The 22,528-nt window shown below is 40.3% G+C and overlaps 1 protein-coding gene across 2 annotated transcripts; it reads right to left on the reverse strand.

The window, feature by feature from the left end:
- Positions 1–162: 162 nt before the first annotated feature.
- Positions 163–17,661, reverse strand: LOC134181218 (2-(3-amino-3-carboxypropyl)histidine synthase subunit 2-like). Of its 2 annotated transcripts, none has more exons than XM_062648454.1 (12): positions 17,240–17,661; positions 15,118–15,195; positions 14,916–15,058; positions 8,846–9,171; positions 8,100–8,173; positions 7,974–8,041; positions 6,748–6,806; positions 6,575–6,685; positions 1,475–1,527; positions 1,367–1,419; positions 372–545; positions 163–301 (listed from the first exon to the last, which is right to left on the reverse strand). In XM_062648454.1, the coding sequence occupies exons 1-12, from the start codon at positions 17,269–17,271 to the stop codon at positions 177–179; spliced, it is 1,296 nt and encodes a 431-aa protein (XP_062504438.1). In that variant the 5' UTR covers positions 17,272–17,661; the 3' UTR covers positions 163–176. The 2 variants fall into 2 exon arrangements, with proteins under 2 accessions (XP_062504438.1, XP_062504436.1); XM_062648452.1 differs by having other exon boundaries at positions 164–301; positions 369–545; positions 17,240–17,585.
- Between the last annotated feature and the right edge of the window lie 4,867 nt (positions 17,662–22,528).

A 22,528-nucleotide genomic window follows, 5' to 3' on the forward strand; every position in this document is an offset into this window, starting at 1 on the left:
TCACAACTGTCAGAATGTTATGTAATCCTCTTTGAGGCGTTGTTGCAGATTTCCTTAAGTGGTAAGCTTATCACAGGAGGGCACAACTTTTGCAGTAAGATCATAAGAGTGATGCTAACATTAATTTGGATAGATTAATGAATAATTAGGATCTAATCATTGAAACAAGCTGAAAGTCATGTTTGTGGCTCATCTTCATAAGCAATGGCAATGCCTTTCCGTCCCTCTACTGCTGAACTTAGTGGTGTATCTCCTAGTCTCTGTTCTAATCCTTTCCATACTTTGCTATTGAGAAATTGAGCTAATACCAAACAGCATATAGTGGTCAATCTAATTAGAACGTTTTATGTAAGAGTCATTCTGCTTACCACCTGTTGATTTCATTGTTGCTACCTCCATTGGATCTCTCTCAACAAGAGCTTGAGACTCATCATCAAGAATGTTTTTGGTGACTGCCATTGATTTCAATGAGCCTGTAATAAATGAATACTCGGGTTTGATGTCTTCATCTGCTTGGCAGTCGATACTCACGTGACTAGCACCTCCTAGTAAAGAACTAAAATATTTATATGTCCATATAATTAAGACCATCCCAAACATTATACAGTTTACCATCTCTCAAACAGCGATAAGGCAAATTTAGTGGGTGTTAGTCTCTGTCTGTCTGTGCTACATCCAATGGCCCATGTATAATAGCAAATGGGTGTTCTAAATCGGCCTTTAGCAGGGCAAGTAAACACTATTTAGTAATTTTACCCAAAATAAAGGCAGAAATATGTATAAACCACAATTATGATAGAATGCACTGATTTCTGCAACATAACACTGTCTCATATGCTGTAATAATAGTAATGCTACGTCACTATGGTCGGATAAACATACCGGTTGTACCTGTATATGTAGTACACTGGCCCATATAGACAGACAGCAAACTATTGGGATGATCTCTTACATGATGGCATTTACACATGTGATCTATGCCATCAGTACCATTATCTAATTGATACATCATAAGGAAATGAAATGGAGGAGAAATATGTTTGATTGGTAGCCACTGACTGTTGCTGGTATAATATCATGCACCTCGATCATACCGATTATGACTGTTATAGATTGCATTATCTATAGTTCTATAGTTAGGGTCACCTGACTATTCACGGCACTAAACGGCAAGAATTTGTAGGGTTTACATATCATTGTTCTGACAGAGTCATGTAGTCCAATAAACTTGGGTAAAACCATTGCCTGCAGCCAATCACTTAAAAGAGTCTACAAGTGAGCTGATGAATAAAACTCAACAGTCAAAAGAAATTAGAAATTAGTTGTAGGAATTCGAATGCCATCACAACAAATGAACTGTACACACCTGGGAGGAGTTCTCTATAATCTGTGATAAACTCGCCTGTCCATTGACGACACCTAAACCAATGAGGTAAATATTATGCAACAGTAGAAACTAAGTTTACTTTCTTACCGAATGCATGCCATTTCTAGTTCATAGGGTGTGACAACTGGTTGATAAAATTCCTTCACAAACAGAAACATGTTACTGTATTTTACTTGTGTAGTGATGAAGCAGTTGGTTTGATTGCAACTTGTATAGTGATGTCTTCCTGCCTATGCCTCAATATGCATGCATGTGTAGAGTATGGCTAGTGCGTAGTTTCTGTGGGTTTGTGGGTGCGCATGTGTGTGTCTAGGAGTGGTGTGTGTGTGTGTGTGTGTGTGTGTGTGTGTGTGTGTGTGTGTGTGTGTGTGTGTGTGCATGTGTGTCCATCTGCACCCTTAATAATTACAGTCGGACTAAATCCAAACCAATAAGGATACACAAGATTTCCAAGTATTTGCTACCAATTTATGGCATTGAAGTAAAAGTAAACCCAGCTGTATAACTGCCATGTCAATGGTTGGTGACAGAAACTGAACCATTGGCCACAATCAAATTTTTCCGTGTAGGTATTAAAACCTTATCAAGCTATTTATTATTTGATACTCAGGTAATTCAACTTCTTATTATTGACAAGCCTCAGCATCATGTTAATGGCATTAAATTCTCATGTTAAGAGGCAATTTTTTTGTGATCATGCACATGTAAGTGACATTTAGAAGATCATGATGTAAGAGAATTCACAATTTAGCGTTGATGACATACATCTTTGCTTATTACTGACTCTACAGCAATGTGCTTTATTGTACATATAACTGTCGATAGCCTTTGTAATAGAAAGACGCGTTTGTTTGTTTGTCTATCTGCATGTTAACATACGTGTAGTTTCAAATTTGAACTCATTAAATACCTTGAAATGACATAACTTGGAATGCAAAGATTACTTTATGCACAAGTGCAATGCAACAATTACAACGGCGGTGTACATGACTACTTCATCTCTGTTCTGACTACAACTTCGAACATTTTATGCTTTGTAATAGAAAGACACGTTTGTTTGTTTGTTTGTCTATCTGTCTGTGAACATAGTTTCAAATTTGAACTACATACAATAAATACCTTGAAATCAACTTTTAAGAAAAGTGTATGTAAAGCTTAAATAAGCATTTCTGCAGTCTTAGTCACAGACAGATTAGTGAGTATTAAAGATTTTGAACAATCATCACTTTACCTAGAATAGTCAGAGTAATGAACAGTCCAGAATCATGAAGTATTCGAATATGTGATGTCCCACTGCAAGGCCTGATAAAAATACATTAGTATCTCATCCCCGCCCACCCCAATTTTACCGACCTAGAATTTATCATTAATATTAATACACATCCAGGTGGATCATGGTGGTCGTCGTTGCATGTGTTGTTCATTGTGCCAGAGTTGTTGCACCTTGGTTTGCCTTTAGCCCTCCAGAACATCTATTCACGAGGTATTTGATCAGGTCTGCTTGGTTGAGTCGAGGGCCTGCTCAGTGCCTCCAGCGACCAGTTGCTGGGAACAGGAACTTACAAGGTATAACAACGTGAATGGCCAAAACTCCTCTTTCGCTGGTAAGCATTAGCCAGATTGAATGAGTGAGATGATGAAGATTTGATAACTTCAGGAGTGTATGTGAAAGAACACCTCATGTGTAGGTTACATATAGAAATCTGCTACTATTCAGTTGGCTTTGAAAGTATTTGTTTTCATTGTGGTAGTGCGGACTTGGTTGCAGAAAACAGCAAACTCAACTATCCAATTGTAGTGCTTGTGTAGGCCAGGGGAAAATTGCAGAGCAAAGAAGAAAGAGGGCTGTAAAACAGTAGTGTGGCATTTAGCAGTTGGTTTGACTGTCAGGTTGTGGCTATTCTATACAATATATAGATATTTTTTCAGGCCAAACATGTCTGTGTACAAGACTGAAGTTGGAGATGACATCAATAAGCAGTTAATTGATAAGAAAATTGACTGCAGGTTAAAACTGTTTTGAACATTGCAAAGGCAACCAGTATTGGCAATGTTCCATTACAGTGGAAAGCTGTCTGAGTAAATAGATCTGCACCCAAAATTGTCTTCCAAGTCTGCAAATCAAGCTTTATCTGAACTAAGCTTATTGGAGTGGATCAAGTTTTCCAGTCCTGTCATGTCCAATAAGTGCTTTCACAGAGATTCCATTTAATTTACCCGAATATGCCAATGCTACTGTTTTCAACCAATTCTGACCACAGCAAAACACACATATATAACATAAAGAGACCATCACTAATTAAAGTAGTAAGTCTTGATGCAGGAACGTAGCCACCGGTCGGTTTCAACCAGACCACTTTCACTATTTGTACTTTCAACAATGGACCATTCCCAAGAACTTCCGAAATAGGGTATAACTGATTAAATAAGTTTTTATTTAATCACTCTGTAGACAGCCTCATATCAAGTGCCTGCAGCCCAGCAGATCAGAATGCATACAGCTCGCATACTTGTTCATTCTGGTTTCTGACTCGAGATTTTTGCAAGGAAGGTTCCCTTTTCTTATGTTAATTCTAATGTAGTAACCTAACAAGTCTACAAAAGTTGGGTTTGAGCAGAATAGTCAGGAAAAGCAGTATCATCTCATGATTGCAGTACATGTACCACCAGGATATGACTTGAATAATTTTGAAGTCTAAAATCACAAAAACTAAGCAAGATGGACCATGGTTGCAATTTTTCATCCTTAGCATGTCCGATTTATATATATATATTTATATATATATATATATTATTCATACATACATACATACAGATGCATACACACACACACACACACACACACACACACACACACACACACACACACACACACACACACACACTACAGTGTTCTCGTCAGTACCGTCAGTACCGTCATTTTGACGGTTGGGATTAAGGAATGGATGTTTAGGGAGGGGAAAACAGCAATTGTTGACGGTTGGGAACCAAATCGGAAAGCCTTAGCATGCTTATAGTGTGGGATCACGATCTAGCTAAAGACGTTAGTGGTCTCGATGGTCACAAAGTTGCCACAGAACAATACATATTCTCATGTCATCTGCTAATTTTAGAAAGTGCATGGTCTCCTTGTTGGTGTTTAGTTGAGGTGAATTCCTGTTGACCTTTTACACAAATAAGTACTTAGCTAATGAGACTGTGGTTGCAGCAGGTGTTCTACTAATTGCTGTTTATCTTCAATCTCATGTTTTGCCACACCCTTACTCTTTTAGGTCAGCTCATAATATTCCAGTTTTATTAAGTCAACTTGTCATTGTAATAATCTGCTGTATTATCTGTTTGTCTGTCTGTGTTATGTTTAACAAGTAATGTTCAATGAGCTTTTCAACAAGATCTGAGTGGCAGTTATATTGAATAGTCTACCAATCATGCAGTAACTTTAAGACTTTACGTAGAGTCTTCTGACATTTTGTTACAGTTAGGTAACCGCACTTCTTATTAGAATTGTAGTTTATGTTTATCGCATTCTGTCTCATTTATGGAACGTAGGATATCTACTACTACTAGTATACATGCATCTGACTCTAATATACAAGTAGGGAACAGATAAAGTAAGTTTATGATGTCATTACCAAATATGTCAACATCAAACATTTGATGATGTCATTAATTGACATCATTATATTTAATGACGTCATATCGACGGTTGGCAAGAAATCCTGGCTAGAACGCTGCACTAGCTCACCATCCTGTTCTCCGCACGGGCAGATTAGATATTAATATTACTAATGGTTAGTAAATTTCTATTATTTTATTAGTTGTTAGTTAATTAATTATCAATTTATCATTGTATGCATTCATGAAGTATACCTTATTTGCATAATTAGCAGCACCTGACAGAATTTTCATAAGTTAATTAGTTTATCAAAGGTCCCGCTGAATTTCGTCACTTCGAAGACGTTGCTGGCATTGCAGGGAACAGGTGTATCAAACGTGGCAGCTCTTCAACGAGAGTAGACAGGCAAACGACTGTGGGAATTTTTCAAGACCCGGATATAAGCAATAATATCTTCCCTTTCCCGACGTCGCCCGCAATAAACGACACGCTCCGCACATACCTTCCAATGTCGGGAAAGGGCAGTTTATATTTGGTGCAGATCCGATACGCCATTACGGAGATATTTGTGTGTGAGCGGAGGTGGGTTCGAGGCGGTTCCATCAGCTGGAAATCACGTCGTGAGAGAAGTACGGAAGATGACGACAGCTTCACTTTCGACACCTGTCGTTTCGTCGTGCACGGGCCAAATTTGGCGGAGATAGGACGAAGGGCAGCGGAGATAGGACGAAGGGCGGCGGAGATACACGCGTACTCACACACATACATACATACATACATACAGACAGATAGACAAACAAGACAGACAGCTCACCATTATATATCTAGATGCATGCACATACATACATATGTATATGTCAAACAAGTAAACTACAGTTCTGAAGAAGAAAAAATTAAATGGCTTGACCACACTGTCCACCAGAGAAGTGACAAGAAGAAGGAAGATGCAACGACACACGTAAAATGAATAAGACGCGAAGAACACCACAGACTGATGAAGTAATCTGAGGAGTGCTATATATACATATATACGACTGACATTTAAAAGAAAAGCACACACGAGAAGATTCTTACTTATCTTTTGCGCATGCGCATTTGTGTGTGTGCCTGCTTTCAAATTTTACCGGACCACTCCCAAAATGATGGAACGGCCCTGTCAGTGTCAACATGTCAAGGTCATTTGTCGACAAAATCTTGCAGGTTAGGGACTCTCTCAACACATTCAACAAACCCACACATGCAGTGATTTAGACAGATTCATTGGTCATCAGACCTTTCTCTCAAAATCAAGCTTTCTTTGCAAAATAAGAGTCAATTTAGAATACCTCATATTATTCAAAGCCTATCTAGGTCGTCGCAAAACGAGAGTCTTAGCGGCCAGGTGAGTCAAACAGCATGCTAAAACAGAATGACAGACAGACACACCCACCCAGACTACTCTTACCCCCAAAGCGCATGGTGTTTAATTAATAAGCACAAATTAGAACTTACACATTGTCTTCATAAGAGAGTAAATGAAGAACACCGACAACCACAAGATTTCCAAAAATTTATCAGTGGTACATACTCACCTGTAAATCAAGTAAGCTGCTTTCTGGAGCAGCAACAAGTACAAACACATCGATCTCCATGAAATTAGCCAACTTGGCAGGATTTAATTTTCCAACCACAAATAGATAAGACTGCAACAAACACTAACCTAATACAACGTCAATATACAGCATGCAACTGCAAGACCATATACCTTCTTTCCTGCGTTCTTTATGACACGACTCAACCTCTCAATAATCGCCAAAATATTTCCTGTAAAATCCTAGGGTTAATGAAATGTTTTTTTATTAATCCATTTCTCATTTCCATAATAATATTAATTCTCAGTTCACACTAAACATATCCCTAATCATCATCATGATCATGATCATGATCATCGTCATGGTCTTATGATCGTCGTCGTCGTCATCATCGTCATCCTTATTATCAATCATTGATCATCATCATCAAATGTTGACCTCCAGTGTCTGACCCCTCTGCATCTGTCTATTATGCATCCCCACTTCAAACACGTACTCAGTCTCTTCCATATTGACTCATGCATATAGACTGTTTCTGCATTCTTGCCAACCCTCTTTACCTCGGTGTACCTAGACTTCTCTGCTCTGTACACACGGGCATGCCAGTTTAGTTACAGAGTCAAATTACTTTTGGTCAACTTCATGTATTGTCAAATGCGTAGCTAAGTAGCGATGTCGGTTGGCTGGGAGTGCGGTCTATTAAATTCAGCAGAAAGTCTAGGGCGCGTTCGATTGGGCTCTCAGTCTCTTCCGGAAGAAGAGTCTGGAAGAACACACTCCTCTTCCAACTTCTTCCAGAAGAGGTTGGAAGAGGGGAGTGCTCTTCCAACCAGCAGCAGAGTTGGTAGAGTTGGCTCTTCCGTCCATAGCAGCAGAGCTGCAGAAGTTGGAAGAGGGACGTGCACATGGAGCCTCTTCTGGAAGAGGCAAATCAACCGCACCCCTAACATAACTGCCTAGAGACCCATACTCTGCACAAACATTCAACACTGACTGGTTGCTCGACACCATAAGCGCATTCTTTGACTTCCAATGAAGGAAAGTCAGCACTGCACACTTCAAATCGTCAGACACCGTCACACAGTCAAAGCATTGAGCAACCCGCTTGAATTCTCTTGAAGAGCTGCACGAAACTGTACTTTTGTTCATTCACCTCAATAATTGTCCAATGGACATGAGGCTGCACCCAAGGTTAGTTACTACTGGCACACTTATATCAGCATCCCAATAACAAACACGGACGATGTACAAAGCATGTGGCTTCAGTCAGCAGGCGCATGTGCATAACTTAATAATAGTAATGTTTATGCGGCATTGTTGAAAGGACGCAGGCAGTGAGCAGGAAACAAGCTTTCTATTTATAATTACTAGTGTCAGTAGTGGCCTATGTGTGTCTTACCTAATGCTAATGTTCCTACAATGATTCCTATTACTTTGGCATCTTTTACTTTCTGTATAAAATAATACCTGAAAATAATGGTGTAACTGAAACTAACAAACAGCAGATGCATTGTAGAGTATTTACCTTTGCATTAGTGATCGATTGATATTTGGAGACTCTTGCTGTCCAATGAAAGACACTGGATTGTATGAGTAGAACTAAGAAAAGAGCGAGGATACACAACATATTCAAATCAGAAAAACAGACAGACAGAGACACACAAACAGACTCATAAAAGACAGAAAGATTGACACACAGAGACACAAGTACAGTTAAAGACAAGCAGAGTAAAAGAAATAAAGGTACACAGACTGAGCTACAAAGAGAGAATAAACACATAAACAAAATGACAGACTACTTACTAGTTACTAGACTTCTTACAGCGGCGGCGGCAAAGCTAAGGGGAGAGGGGAAATTCCCCCAACTTGACGATAAACAACTGTGAAGAAATATTAGAAGAAAAACATTCAAATTTTTGTACTCCAGTATGACAGCGTTCAGACCTATAAACGTGTATAAGTGCTTTCTGTTGCCTAAGAGGAGTGTTTGAGTTAATAAAGATCAACATCAGAAAGCTCTTCCTGATAGGAAATGCCTACTGAAAGCTCACCCTAGTTCATGTACTCCGATGTCCTTTTTTCATGCCCCCAAACTTGCGAGTCACCCTGCTGCCCCTGACTTAATTACCAGACGCGGTAAACAAATACAAAGGTACACAAACCATTTAGTTGTTCATGACACAAACAAATCAAGAACAAGTATCATGTCTCATTGCACTGAAGTTACAGCAAGCACCATGCACCACCATCCATTCAACACAAACATCTCACCTGGCACTTGTTGAGACACATCATGAAATTATTCAACACAGCTCCCTCATGACCAATAAAAAATATACAGTAGTCTGACAGCAACCGCCCTTCTGCAAGTTGAAACTTTCGACCAAACAAGTTCTGACACCAGTAGCCCTGAGCAGAGCTGTTTCCCACTTTGTCATGGGTTTCGTCAGATTGTAATTCTACAGCCTGCTGAGTCACAATATTGTTCTTGCTGTCATCAAGCACAGCAGTACTTTTACCAGTATCAAGAACTGCTTCATCAATAACTGATAATACAAGATTGGGGTAGTCTGCGATAAGCTGACTGGCTATGCTTTCTAGATAGCACATAACAATTGATAGAAATTAGTGATATAGTAAAAATAGCTATATATATATATATATATATATATATATATATATATATACAGACTCTTGCAAAATTATAAATCCACCCTACTCACGTGACGGAAAAAATGTGTGAATGGTGTAAAATGATACCAGGAGTTCCTTTTATGATTACTTTGAACTACCAACATATAGCAATACTTGAGTTCTTAGAGTTAGAGCTACAACTAAATAATTTTGTTCCCCTTTCACTAAAGAAATCGAAGTGCATTTGTCTGGCAATAGACCACAAATGCCCAATCTAAACAGTTTCCTTGATAAGCTTTCTACTTCTGAGAGAACTTAACATTAAATTCATCATCAAGTTGCTAGAAATTGCCGTTTTGTCTTTGTTTGGCAGCAAATGAGCAAATTGTTTATGACGTAACAAACTCGTTCTTATGATCTGTAAATTGTTTAAAAACCAAACAAAAGCACTAAATCAATGCACTAATGATTACAAGATGCAAAACTGTTGGCTTCAATGTTATTTCTTACTGCATAATGTAGAAATTCCTAAATTCGTTACTTCCGGTTATATTCTGTGATGGTTCAGAATATTGCAAGTTGAGACAATGGCACCAAATTGTCCTGTTTTTATACGCTGTTTGAGCTTACACAGTGGCGAACGTCGGCAACCCTACAGTTCAGTTATCCTTTTGTTCCAATTTCAGTCCTTGCTTCGATTCTTTGCGTTGTTCGTGTGTAACCATGCCTCAAGGAAAGCAGTGCAGCCCCAAGACTCTACAAGAAATCGAAGTCCATCTTGAGAACGAGTTGTCAGAACTTGAAGTGGCAGGAGCTGTAGGAGTCTCTCGTGGAGTGATTCAAAATGTCATCAGACGGCTTCAAAATGGCAGCAGCGACTACAAAAGAAGACCAGGCCAAGGTAGAAAAACAACAACTCGAACTGACCAACATATCGAATTTGCTGTTCTTCAAGATCGCCAAGTCACTCTGCGAGAGCTTCAAGCAGACTTGACTGTCGTGACTGGCCAGCCTGTGTCACATTCCCTCATTAGTAGATGACTGTCAGAGAAAGTTCTCAATGCTCGACGACCTCGTGCTAATGACGTCACTGTTCTTGAGTGGCCATCTCGCTCTCCAGACGCCAATCCAATAGAACATCTGTGGCTCTGGCTGAAAGTGAGGGTAAATCGTCTGCACCCTTGAACAGCAGCCGATCTCTGGACGGCAGTGCAGACAGCATGGACATCAATTCCTGTTGATCTTGTACAGACTTTAGTTGACAGTCTTCCGCATCGCGTAGAAGTGATACGCAGAGCTAACGGCGGTTGGACGAAATGCTAGATATTAGTGTGTAAATATTAACGAGTTCTTGCTTATAAACCAATTACACTAAACACCACAAATTTGTTTACTATGATAAAATATTCACTTTACAGCACATGCGCAGACAAGACTTAGAAAGATAATGATGTTTTCCCCCGACTTGGCAACTTTACATTCTCTAGTCAAGGTGTGAAGGGGTTTGAATTTAGACTCAGATAAACAGCAAATAATTTTGTAATGAAAATATAACTTAGAAGCTTCTCTGTGACTGACTATGCTGTCAAAAACACAATGAAATGTACAACAGGTAGGGTGGATTTATAATTATGCAAAAGACAGTATATTTTATGGTTAATACAATATATTATATTTTTGATGGCATGCCTAATGCACGCCTACACATAAACATTAACTATTTCCAACAACTGTGTCTCTACTATTTAGTGCTAAACGTTCTAAAATTAGTCTAGCATTAAAAAGCCAAAGCTTGACAGAAAGCTGTTCATAAAGAAACATTAGTGTTCTACTAACAGTTTGACAGCGATGAAATGCCGTCTTCCTTGCTATTGTCTTCAACATGCGCATGCTGTAAGGATGCCATAAACCAAGAGTCTCAACAACGAGTGGTTCAAATAAACTTCCAGTAGCCTTCGTCATGTCTTCATGACAGCGGTCCTTTTCCAAAACTCCAGCTTCTGCTGCTGCTCCAGCACGATTCGCTGCCTGTATTATATATGAAGGCTGGAGAGAACTTCTCACTGAAACATCAAACGAAGTTGGCAAGCCACGCTGGAAATCCGGGTGAAAAATGCCACCAAGTCTACTGTTAGATGTAGTGTTACAACACTGCTCCCGTTGACATCGAGAGTCATCAACAAGAAGAGTGTGAAATAGTGTGTCACAAAGGGCGTCGTGTCGTTTGATAACCAAGTTGTTCTTCTGATCGCACCTAGGAGATGATCACCAAATTCGTCTAACAAGGACCCACAAAAGCAAAGATCAGAATTAGGCAAAGAAAGGAAGATGCCAACACCAAGCCAGACTTGCAATGCTATAATAAACTCCCTGATGGGCATGACAAGGCCTAGATTAAGATTAGGCAATGCCCGCAACCACGCTCCAGCATGTTGAGCTGAAATAGTATTCATCTTTGCATGATCACGAATGCTGGCTTCTTGCTTTAGGTCTGACCAAAGCTTGTTATCTAATAATATTTGTAGATGATGTTGGGTGTCTATTTCTGGTTTGAACTCATGGTCAGGTAATATTTCTTGTATAATAGTTCTTGTGCAAATACCTTTCCAGGAATATCCGGAAATGCACTCTGTGAACCGTTGAAAGAAATGTTCAGATCTGTATTCATCAGACGTTGTGAGAGAGCCCGAGTTGCATTACAGCTTCCCAAAATGCCGCAGAAGAAGATCTACAAGCTTCTCACAATCCAAGCCCACCTAAATGGATTGAAAGCATCGTTTGACTCCAAAAACTGTCTGTAATGGATGAATTAGCAATAGACTCTACACACTTGCGTAAAGAAGCATCAAACTCTAAAAGATATTGAATAGTCTTGTCTGATGACACTGTCCTTAGGAGATGGTTAATTTTACATACAGACAAACATGATTGTAGCAGATGTAACCCCATTTGGGGATTAACTAGATCACAAAGATGTTCTTGGCATTCCTGTGTCTTTGGATTCTTTTGGAAAAACAGCTGTCAAAAAGCATTTTGACCCAAAGACAGGTGAGCCCAAAAATTCACACCACCTTTGAAGATACCACACGCTGAATTTCAGGATGGAATTCTGTAAACTCTTGATTTCCACTTGGCCAAAAGACTTCACATTTAGTGGCATTGAGATGAAGGCCAAAATCGGGTCCACGTGTTTTCAGTATGTCAAAAATAGATGCGACCACTTGCCGTGAACCCATAAAGATACCAGTCGGTACTCACGATATCAACAGTCCTGCGAGCAAACTGGTATCGCACCAATCTGAATCCTGACATCTGAACGGACTCTATGCTTGTTAGTGGCGTTCCTAGCGGACGAGGGTATAGCACATTCTACCCGCAAAAATGCTCTGTCAGCAGTGCGCCATGTTCGCATTCGGCACCCTATAAGGAACCCTCTTGCAGTCTCTCTGCCACTGTTGGTACTGGTCTTACCCGGTTGACGGCAAGTCCCAAATGGCGGCAGCGATTACCAATCACTCCAGATGTGTACTGCTCAGACTGAAAGACCACTGGGCCCCAAGAGTGGACGAGCAGAACGTGGTGATGCTTTGGGCTGCATGCTGTTTGGCTTTCTTTGGTTTTCTGCACGCGGACAAAGTTATAGTACTGTACAGTTCGTACCGGCTGTTGAATTGTCGGTTCATCTGACAGTTAGCGATGTTGCAGTAGACTCCCTCTCAAACCCGTCCCTCATGCGAGTTAGGCTCATGCAATCAAAAACGGACCAGTTCTAGCAGGGTGTGGATATCCATCTTGGGAGGACAGGTACCACTTTATGTCCTATTATGGCAATGCTGGTTTACCTTGACCCGGCGAGGTCGAGAGGCAGGCCTGTTGTTTCTGTGCTCTGATGGAATGCCTCTGTCTATGCAACAACTTGTCAAAGAAGTTCCGGCGGCACTAGAAGCTGGTGAGTTTGTGTCCGCTTACTCGAAGCACAGCTTTAGGATTGAAGCCGCAACCACACCTGCAGAACTGGGGTGGAGGACTCCACGATCCAGACACTGGCAAGGTGGAGGAACAAGGTTTGCGAGTGCTACGTAAAACTGACACCAAGACTCTAGCGGCATACATTCGGTCGTTAGTAGCTTCCCGCAACAGACGGAGCGATGACAAGTTTGGCGAAGACACGATGGTAGCATGTGTGCTTTCTACCTGGTGACTAGTTGTACAGTGTACTTGCGTGCATGGTTGCTTTTGTACGGACGTGCAATAGATACATGCTCACTAGACAGTGACAAGGCACTCGCCCCTGACAGCTAAGCGGTGGTACGTAGCTAAATGAGTCCTGGAGAGGTAAGTCCTGGAGAAGTGGGTCCGACCTCGCCGTTGGGCGTAGTCGCCTTCCTTGTGGGCTGGAGTCCGGTCTGAAGTCCCGGATCCGCATGGACGTCGATTCTCCTGAACCATGATGGGCTGGGCTCCGCCCACTCTCCACAGCCACGCCTTCATTATGCAGGCTGGCTCAGGTGGTCGCGTCAAGTCATCAAGTGAACATTCTCACTGGAAAACTGACGGAGGTAAGAATTCAAACAGAGTTTAACGAACCAGTCAAACGTAGTTGAATTCGTCCGAAGATGCACTGCTGACTTATGATAGTCTTGCAATAAACGAAGCATGTGCATCGCCAGTGACTTATCCTGCCCGCCACAGCGCAGCAAGCGTCGCAGAGTGCATGTGTTTTGTTTCGTTTCCCACCCTCCCATCCCCATGTCGGATGAGCTCGCTTCGGAGGCCTTTTCCGTACCCTTTATTCCATTAAATCTCCGTGGTTATCCACGTGAAAGGTGAGTTGGGCTGGAATCCGGTCTGAAGTCCCAGATCCGCGCAGGACATTGGTTCTCCTGGACCATGATGGGCTGGGACGGGCTCCTTCGTTATGCAGGTAAGTGGTTGCATCAACTGAAAAACTGACAGAGGTAAGAATTCTAATAAAATTGAGTAGCTGACCAATTACAAAAAATGCGACTATTCCAATATGCCGCTGTCCTTTGATGTGGGCCGAGATGACGCTACAGAACAGAATGGATGGCTCTCTGTCACCTTTTGTGAACCCGGCTTAAAGCTGAAGCTTTATTTGTATTTCAAACTTGTCTCAGTTGTCCATCAGAGGAAGACAACCAAACAGTACACATTTGATAATGCCGTTGAGACACTGCAGTTTTGCCATTGTTGCAGTTTAGCAGCGTGAAATCACAAGAACAATATCCAGACTTGCCCAAACAAGAAACACACTTTCGCATTGCTTATTATGTAAATTGGAAGTTACTACATTGTCAAACAAAGTTGCTGGATATGGGACAACACATTACTTGCAACATCAAACGTACAGTAGTCCCTCTCAAGTGCGACTCATCCAATGTGTGACCATCCTTATGGGCCAGTTTGATTACACGTGAACCAATTTGTATGTCAGCAATCTCTCATCAAACAACATCATTGTTTTAGAACCAGTTGTGAGGAACTTTTGAAGTGGTCAGAAATAAACAAAAACTACAATATTATGGCTTCTAAACACAGGTGTTTAATTAATATAAACAAATCAACATGGAGACAGATAAATAGACAGGTAAACAAACTCCAAATGGTACATAAACAAACCTACATACAAACATATGTATGTTTTAGTAACAGTTGGGCAAACAGGTACATGTACTGTACTTGTTACCTTGAGCATGATAGTATGTCACGTTAGTTATGAGAAGAACATGACTCAGCAAATCCGGAAAAAGCAATCTGAATTTCAAGACACAGTCACTACAATCAACTAGCTCACGGCCAAACACACAAAGCACTGGAAGATGGTCAGATCTAAAAACATATGCACATATGACAACACAGAACATTCAAACAAAAAGAATTGGACTAACGGAACTAGTGTAAATTGACCAAAGTGGATAAGACAATCAGCATTAACATGTTGAGCAGCAATTTCATCTATACATGTACTGCAACGAAACCAACAAGTGACTCAGTCATTCCAACAGGAAGTATCACAATCTGCTTGTGATGTGTTCATTTATTTATATCTATATTGCTTGTTTGTTGGCTTGTGCATTGTCCACTCAAGTGCCTACACGTGCATGTGTGCATACATCAATCTTTAACACAAATTTAAAAAAGTATATATATATGATCAGTCCAAAATACTTCTGTTTCCAGTCGCCTGACCGACCCTTTCTTGTAACAAATCAGTAAAGTGTTTTTGGGCAAATGACATATGTGCGCATGTCCACCATTTGTTTGCATTTGACACCTACAACAACAGTCTGTCGTAACAACAACTTGATGAAGCAAAGGGGACTTAGTGGTTATAGCTGTTTTTCTTATCATGCACAGTCACACTGCAAAAACGTATAAGTGAACTTACAAATCACGCATGTGATAAAGTAACCTACAAAGGACTTTGGGCACACTTGACTGACTTCCAGTCTGCGAGTTATGTGTGTGAATGTGTGAACATGTCTGTCAAGTTCAGGATGTGCCACTCCTTGAGTTCAGTCAAATCATGAAGCGATACTAATAGTACATGGCAACCACAGACAAATACGCCAGATGCTCATGGAAGGGTTTTTACCAGAACACTGTAATTCATGTTTGGTCGAAAATGAAAAACAGAACTGACCTGTGTGCAACTACTAACACAAAACCAATTGCTTTCGTGGCTTAAAACCTATATACAGAAGATGTGAAATTGCACAACCAAGAAACGATATTTATGTCCTGTATGTGATAACTGTCATTACTGTACTTTGACAACTACTGACTATCAATGGACTGTTGTGGTCACCTGAAACAACAGATGCTTTTTACAAGTAGTGCTCAAAAGGAAAATAGCCTAAATTTGTAATTCTTCGTGACAATCCTATCATGGTTTTCAGAAAGTTCATAGCTATGCAAGCAAGAGAGTAAACACATCTTCCATTACTACTTTGAAGTAAACTTAATGTTTGTGGCCAAAATGGAGGCATCCTCAATTACCAAACAGTTTTTCAATCTGATCATTGGCAGTGACCACTCTCCCGCCTTCTCAATTCAAACAAATGTCTGACACATGGTTACCAACATTCATATTCCCCGAGAAATGGCTCTGTCAACATCACTTTCCTGAATAGTGTAGCTTGCATTGTGACAGGCTCTATCCATACCAACGAGCAAAGGCTAGATAATACGACTAGCCATCTGCTACAGCATAGTGCATGTTGCTCTGGAAAACAATCAACAGTCAGCACAAACAACTTATGTAGCATGTGGATACTGACACCCAGCTCAGTGGTTTGTGCCATAGAGGTGATGCTATCTGTGGGCTAGGCTGCAGTGTAGGCACAAACTTTGTCAGACATTCTCAATTCAAACAGACCTCTGCCACACCTACCCACTTTGAACCTTGTTCAGATTAGAGATGTCCACTAATTAGAGATCCCCTCTAATAGCCGCAAAATTGTTTGCCAACCACCTAACTCTTAATTAACGCGTACTCAACAGAAACTTTCTGGAAAAAAGATAAGAAAGACCAGAAAGCCAATGTAAATACAACTTCTTTGAAACAGGAAAAGTCAGACACATTGCTCACATGCAAAATAACGATAGCAGCTGTTCCTTCAGTTGCAATAGCGCTGCTGTATTCCCCAAATACATCCCTAATGACACAGTTTTGGAATTGTCAACTGCTGTACTTCGCCTCCTGGTAGAGGTTCTATTGGCTCCTATGGACTGCAGTTTGCACAGACTTGCATTTCATTAGAATTTTGCTGCTTTCTTCCGGGACTTTAAAATCTTGTGATGTTGTTTTCCAGCTTTCTCCCATCCCTTCCAGCCTCGAGGATGGAAAGAATGGAAATCCTCTCCAAGCTTTCCAGAAAAAGAAAGTACCCCAATAAAGCACCCTAACATGCCTTTCTAATTTTTCCATTCCTGGAAAATTCCCAATCAAATACACCCTTATTTTAGCTTGGCGACTGGAAACAGAAATATTTCTTGGAGTGGCCTAACCTGCCATATGATGTGTCTGCTAAAACAAACATCTTTGCTCTTGTTTCTTGCTCAATAACATGAGCCAGGGCAGATGAATCTGCCAACAGATCATTAGGAAATTGTAAGGCGACCTGCACAAGACAACATACCAGTGAGTACTGTTAAAAAGCAGACCCAATCATTACACCATTGCTTGTATGTAAGAATAAGTCCTAACATATTTGAATGAGTCTACCCATGATCTGTGATTTCAATAACCTTTCTATTCTAAATCACTTGCTCATTGTTTGAATTGTAAGATAACTCTACTTGCTTACACCAGATTCCACTTCCACAACTGACAACATGTGATTTCAACTGTACTAACCACTAACACAGAGCATGATACTAAGGTGCTATTATTAAATGTCATTTATGTGTACATGCAAAAATTAACAAACAGACAAATTTCATTACAAAAAGACCATTTGATCCATTTAATATTAAGGCCTCTGTGGACAACTTGGAAGTCACCTGACATGCACTGGATATTCTTTTGCAACTAAGCCAGACACTCATGATGCCACTATTGCCCTAACACCAAAGTCATCACATACCGAACAGTCTGGCAGTCTGGTTGACAAAGCGTCAGACTAGCATGAGTGAAACATTAGCAACCTAAAGACCATGTGTAAATTCTCAAACACCCACACACACCCACACACACCACCGCCGCCGCCGCCGCCGCCGCCGCCACCACCACCACCACCACCGCCGCCACCACCACCGCCACCACCGCCGCCGCCGCCACCACCGCCGCCGCCGCCACCACCACCACCACCACCACCACCACCACCACCACCACCACCACCACGGCCGGCACCAGCACACGACCACCACCACATAACACAGACAGACACACAACACAAAGACAAACAGACAATTTGAAGATTATCTACAGAAAGTGTTAGAATTGTCGAGACAAATACAAAAAGAAACAGGGAAGAGTTCTACATGTACACTGAGCCATAAACATGCCTTCCATGTACCGCGCATTAGAAGCGTGTTCATCATGTCTGCCAATCGCTTTGTGTAAATAGTTCTCTATAAAGCTTTGGTTACAGTATGTCAATCTGCCGCCACAAGCATAAGATAGAGGGGGAACGTAGATCTACTGCTGCAGCCACCCCACCAATGCGCATTGAATCCACTTCAAACCACCTCAGCATGTAGTTTAAGTGAATCCGAATTGAATGTGGCTTGACAGCCAATGCACTTTAGGTGTAGAAATGCCAATGCGCATCTAACGGGCACTCAATACACATTCAATGCACTTTGGACTGTAGGGTGAAATGGCCTTAACACTGGCAAATGTTTCCCAAATGACTCACTATCTATGCATGCTCATAATTGACGTCACATATCTCTACTCATAATATTAATCACAGATTTGTCCTTAGACATTGTAAAATACTAAACCATTTACACTTCAAAATTGTCACTTGTCACATCAAATTTGTATTCTGTCAAATCAAATTCGTAGTCAGATTAAGTGTGTAACCTGTGAAATCAAATTGAAAATTTCATATCAAAATTGTCATACCTCAAACCAAAATTGCAACTTGTCAAACCAACTTTGTTGTCCCGTCAAATCAAATCTGGATGATGTCCAATCAAATTAGCAAGATATCTAACCAAATGTGCAAAACGTTGCATCTAGTACCTAAGATTTTGACCGCCGTTCATCTCCACACTGAATTTCATATCCATTAGCCTTAGCGGAGAAGAGTTATCATGAGGTTATGCGCTGTGCTGCATCACACACTGCGAAGAGCACTGGCCCACTATATAATGCAATTGGAAGATTTGCCAATTGAAAATTGACCTTAATTAATGTACAAGTCAATTATGTCGATTCGCTTTTCTGTATGCTGGTATACTTCACTGAGTTTGGTGATTTTCGACACTGCTATGTGTTACTTTGCTATACATACGTAGCTCTATAGCTATTTGAGATGAATGTGTAATAGTATCTATTGTGATCCATGCACTGAAGTCTTACGTATTAGATGGAATGTCTTGCATGTATATCTTGCTACTTTGATTTGACATCATCCAGACTTGATTTGACGGACAACAAAGTTGGTTTGATAATTTACAAATTTGGTTTGAGGTATGATAATTTTGATTTGACAATTTGTCAATTTGATTTTACAGATTGCACACTTGATTTGACATACTACAAATTTGATTTGACGTCTTGTGAGTTTGATTTGACTATGAAGTACTTTGATTTGACGAATACGAATTTGATGCGACAAGTGACAATTTTGAACTGTACATCTTTTAAGGACAGACAGACAGACAAACAGACAGACAAATAGATAAATAATCACAGACAGATTGACAGACAAACAGACAGACAGATTGCTATATTTGAACTCTTACTCTACCAATAACAATCGCTAACTTTACGTATGCATAACAATAACAGTCAATGAACAAAATGTTGAACGTCATTATCATACAGAAAATCATCAAAATTGCACTTAGACAACTACAGACAGTTGCTTTCTCCATCTATCTCTAAAGTCTGTTTCGCTGCTTTTCCATTTTCATCTTTTGAATTTTGGAGATCTTATTGAGATAGTCTTCAGCCATAGGGTCCCCCCAAAAAGCCAAAGTGTTCAAAAACCAGTGGAATACATGTTGCATCAGATCCTGCTATAAACTGCTGTTGACCATATTTTGTCATTTTGCGTTTTCCCCTCAACTCAGCTGCATAACCTGATATTTTGGCAGCTGATACGGGGTCACAAGCGTGTGGATGAGCAAGTGAAATGTCCAGGTCTTTTGTCAAGTGTCCAGTGGGATCATATGTTGTTATATCCGGCCTGTTCTCAGAGTCAGTATACCTATTTCTTGGCTCAACTTGATGAGGAATATTTAACTTGTCTAAACATTTAGCCCAAGTTGACATAATTGTATTGTGTTGCCATACTGGACCACCGCCAAACTTGCAGGTCAATACACGATAACAATGTTCATCAAGGTTTGCACCACAATCACACTTGGTAACAATCTGGGAATATGGTAAAGGAATACCATTTCTCAAAAATGCTGCCACACGAAATTCTGAGGACTTTCAAACAAATTTTGGTGCTGAAGGAATAGCTTGAAGCCATGATCCTGCTCCACGTCCTTGACATGACCTTATTCTTGCAGCACGTTTGACAGAGGATGCTTGCATAACACATGTTGCTGCATTCCCTTCAGCAATATCCGAGCTCAGACAATTTTGGAGTTTTACTGAATTTGCCATAAGCCCAGACAAAGACTGAGGTATGAGTGTCTACAGACAGACAAACAGACAGACAGACAGACAGTACAGCAAAGAAGGGCACACTGGTGGAGGTTCTCCTTGCTTGATTCCCTTAGTGTTTGAACATTTTGGATGTTGGGGAAATAGCGAAAAGAACTTTCTTCACCAGATCTAACTAAAACCACGTGATGAAGATGGAAAGCTGAATTCAATAGAATTTAAAACGTGCTGGTGGCGAATACTGTCGATAACATTACAACGTTGCAATAGTAGTGTTTTAGCCAAAACGATGGACAGGATAGTTTGTAGTAATGGCTCTGCATATGCTGGCTACAAACATCAGATGGCTGTTCATTAGACTTTTTTCTTCCATGACCACTATGGTCATTTATCTTGAACTCTTTAGTGTTATATGTAGCCTTTTCTGTATTAGCGTTGATGTTTTCAAAAACTGTTCTTTGACACAGACAGACAGACAAACAGACAGACAGACAGACAGACAGACAGACAGACAGACAGACAGACTGACAGATCATTTTATTGTTACAGATCCTCTACTTGTACACATCCTAAACTTCTATGATGAACTAGTCCTTCACAGCAAAATACTTAAAACTTTAGTGGACTTGGATCTGTACATTAAAGTCAAAAAGCTTGTCAATGTCATTCTTTGTTTCTGAAACTCTTGAAAACTTTTTACAGACAGACAGACAGACAGACAGACAAACAGATTGCTTTATTTGAACTCTTACTCTACCAATAACAATCGGTAACTTTACGTATGCATAACAATAACAATCAATGAACAAAATGTTGAACATCTTTATCATACAGAAAGTCATCAAAATTGCACTTAGATAACTTTGACAACTTTGTAGAAATCACACGAGAGTTGCAAGACTGTACAACTACAGACAGTTGCTTTCTCCATCTGTCTCTAAAGCCTGTTTCGCTGCATTTTCCATTTGCATTGGAGATCTTATCGAGATAGTCTTCAGCCATAGGGCCCCAAAAGCCAAAGTGTTAAAAACCAGTGGAATACATGTTGTATCAGATCCTGCTATACACTGCTGTTGACCATATTTTGTCATTTTGCGTTTTTCTCTCAACTCAGCTGCATAACCTGATATTTTGGCAGCTGATTGTACGGTGTCACAAGAATGTGGATGAGCAAGTGAAATGTCCAGGTCTTTTGTCAAGTGTCCAGTGGGATCATATGTTGTTATATCCGGCCTGTTCTCAGAGTCAGTATACCTATTTCTTGGCTCAACTTGATGAGGAATATTTAACTCGTCTAAACATTTAGCCCAAGTTGATACGATTGTATTGTGTTGCCATACCGGGCCACTGCCAAACTTGCAGGTCAATAGATGATAACCATGTTCAGACAGACAGACACTTTATTCTCATACAGACTCTACTAGTACATAGGCTAGGAATTTGTAAAAGCAAACCAATCCTAGCAAACGACAAAGTCAGTCAGACAGACAGACAGACTAACAGGGTCTCTGAAACGTTTTAAATAGTTTTGGTTGTAACAGCATTCATTTATAAAAATATATGAAAAAGACAGACAGACAGACAAACAGGCAGACACACAAACAGACAGACAGACAAACAGACAGACAGACAGACAGACAGACAGACAAACAGAGGAAACTGTCACAGCTATTAAGAGACAAAGACGGAAAGCCAAATGCAACAACCTTCAAGACATACTGGAGATCTGTGTTTTCTGTGTGTCTACAACGATCAAATGCTACAGTGATTGACAGAAAACTAAAGAAAATTGTTTCAAAAGACAGTCAAATAAACATAAATAGTTGTAGGTAGAACCAGCCCTATTGGCTTGGGTAGCATTTAGTTGCTTTGCTTAGATGGTGTATAATAGGTCAATGTTTGAAAATATATGTATTGACAGACAGACAGACAGACATACAAACAGAGATCGCCAATATTGTTCTCAAAAGTCAAATACATTTTCTAAACATATTTCCAAGACCGAA

This window comes from Corticium candelabrum, chromosome 6, assembly GCF_963422355.1.
Source record: "Corticium candelabrum chromosome 6, ooCorCand1.1, whole genome shotgun sequence".
NCBI lineage: Eukaryota > Metazoa > Porifera > Homoscleromorpha > Homosclerophorida > Plakinidae > Corticium > Corticium candelabrum.

Excerpts from the sequence above, each read along its gene's own strand:
- LOC134181218 (XM_062648452.1), bottom strand. The coding sequence starts at position 17,271 with ATGTTTGTTTTAGCAGACACATCATATGGCAG. Across the intron at positions 8,174-8,845 it reads TGTGTCTCAACAAGTGCCAG|TTCTACTCATACAATCCAGT; the intron begins GTGAGATGTTTG and ends CTCTTTTCTTAG. Across the intron at positions 302-368 it reads AACAATGAAATCAACAGGTG|CTCAATTTCTCAATAGCAAA; the intron begins GTAAGCAGAATG and ends GTTTGGTATTAG.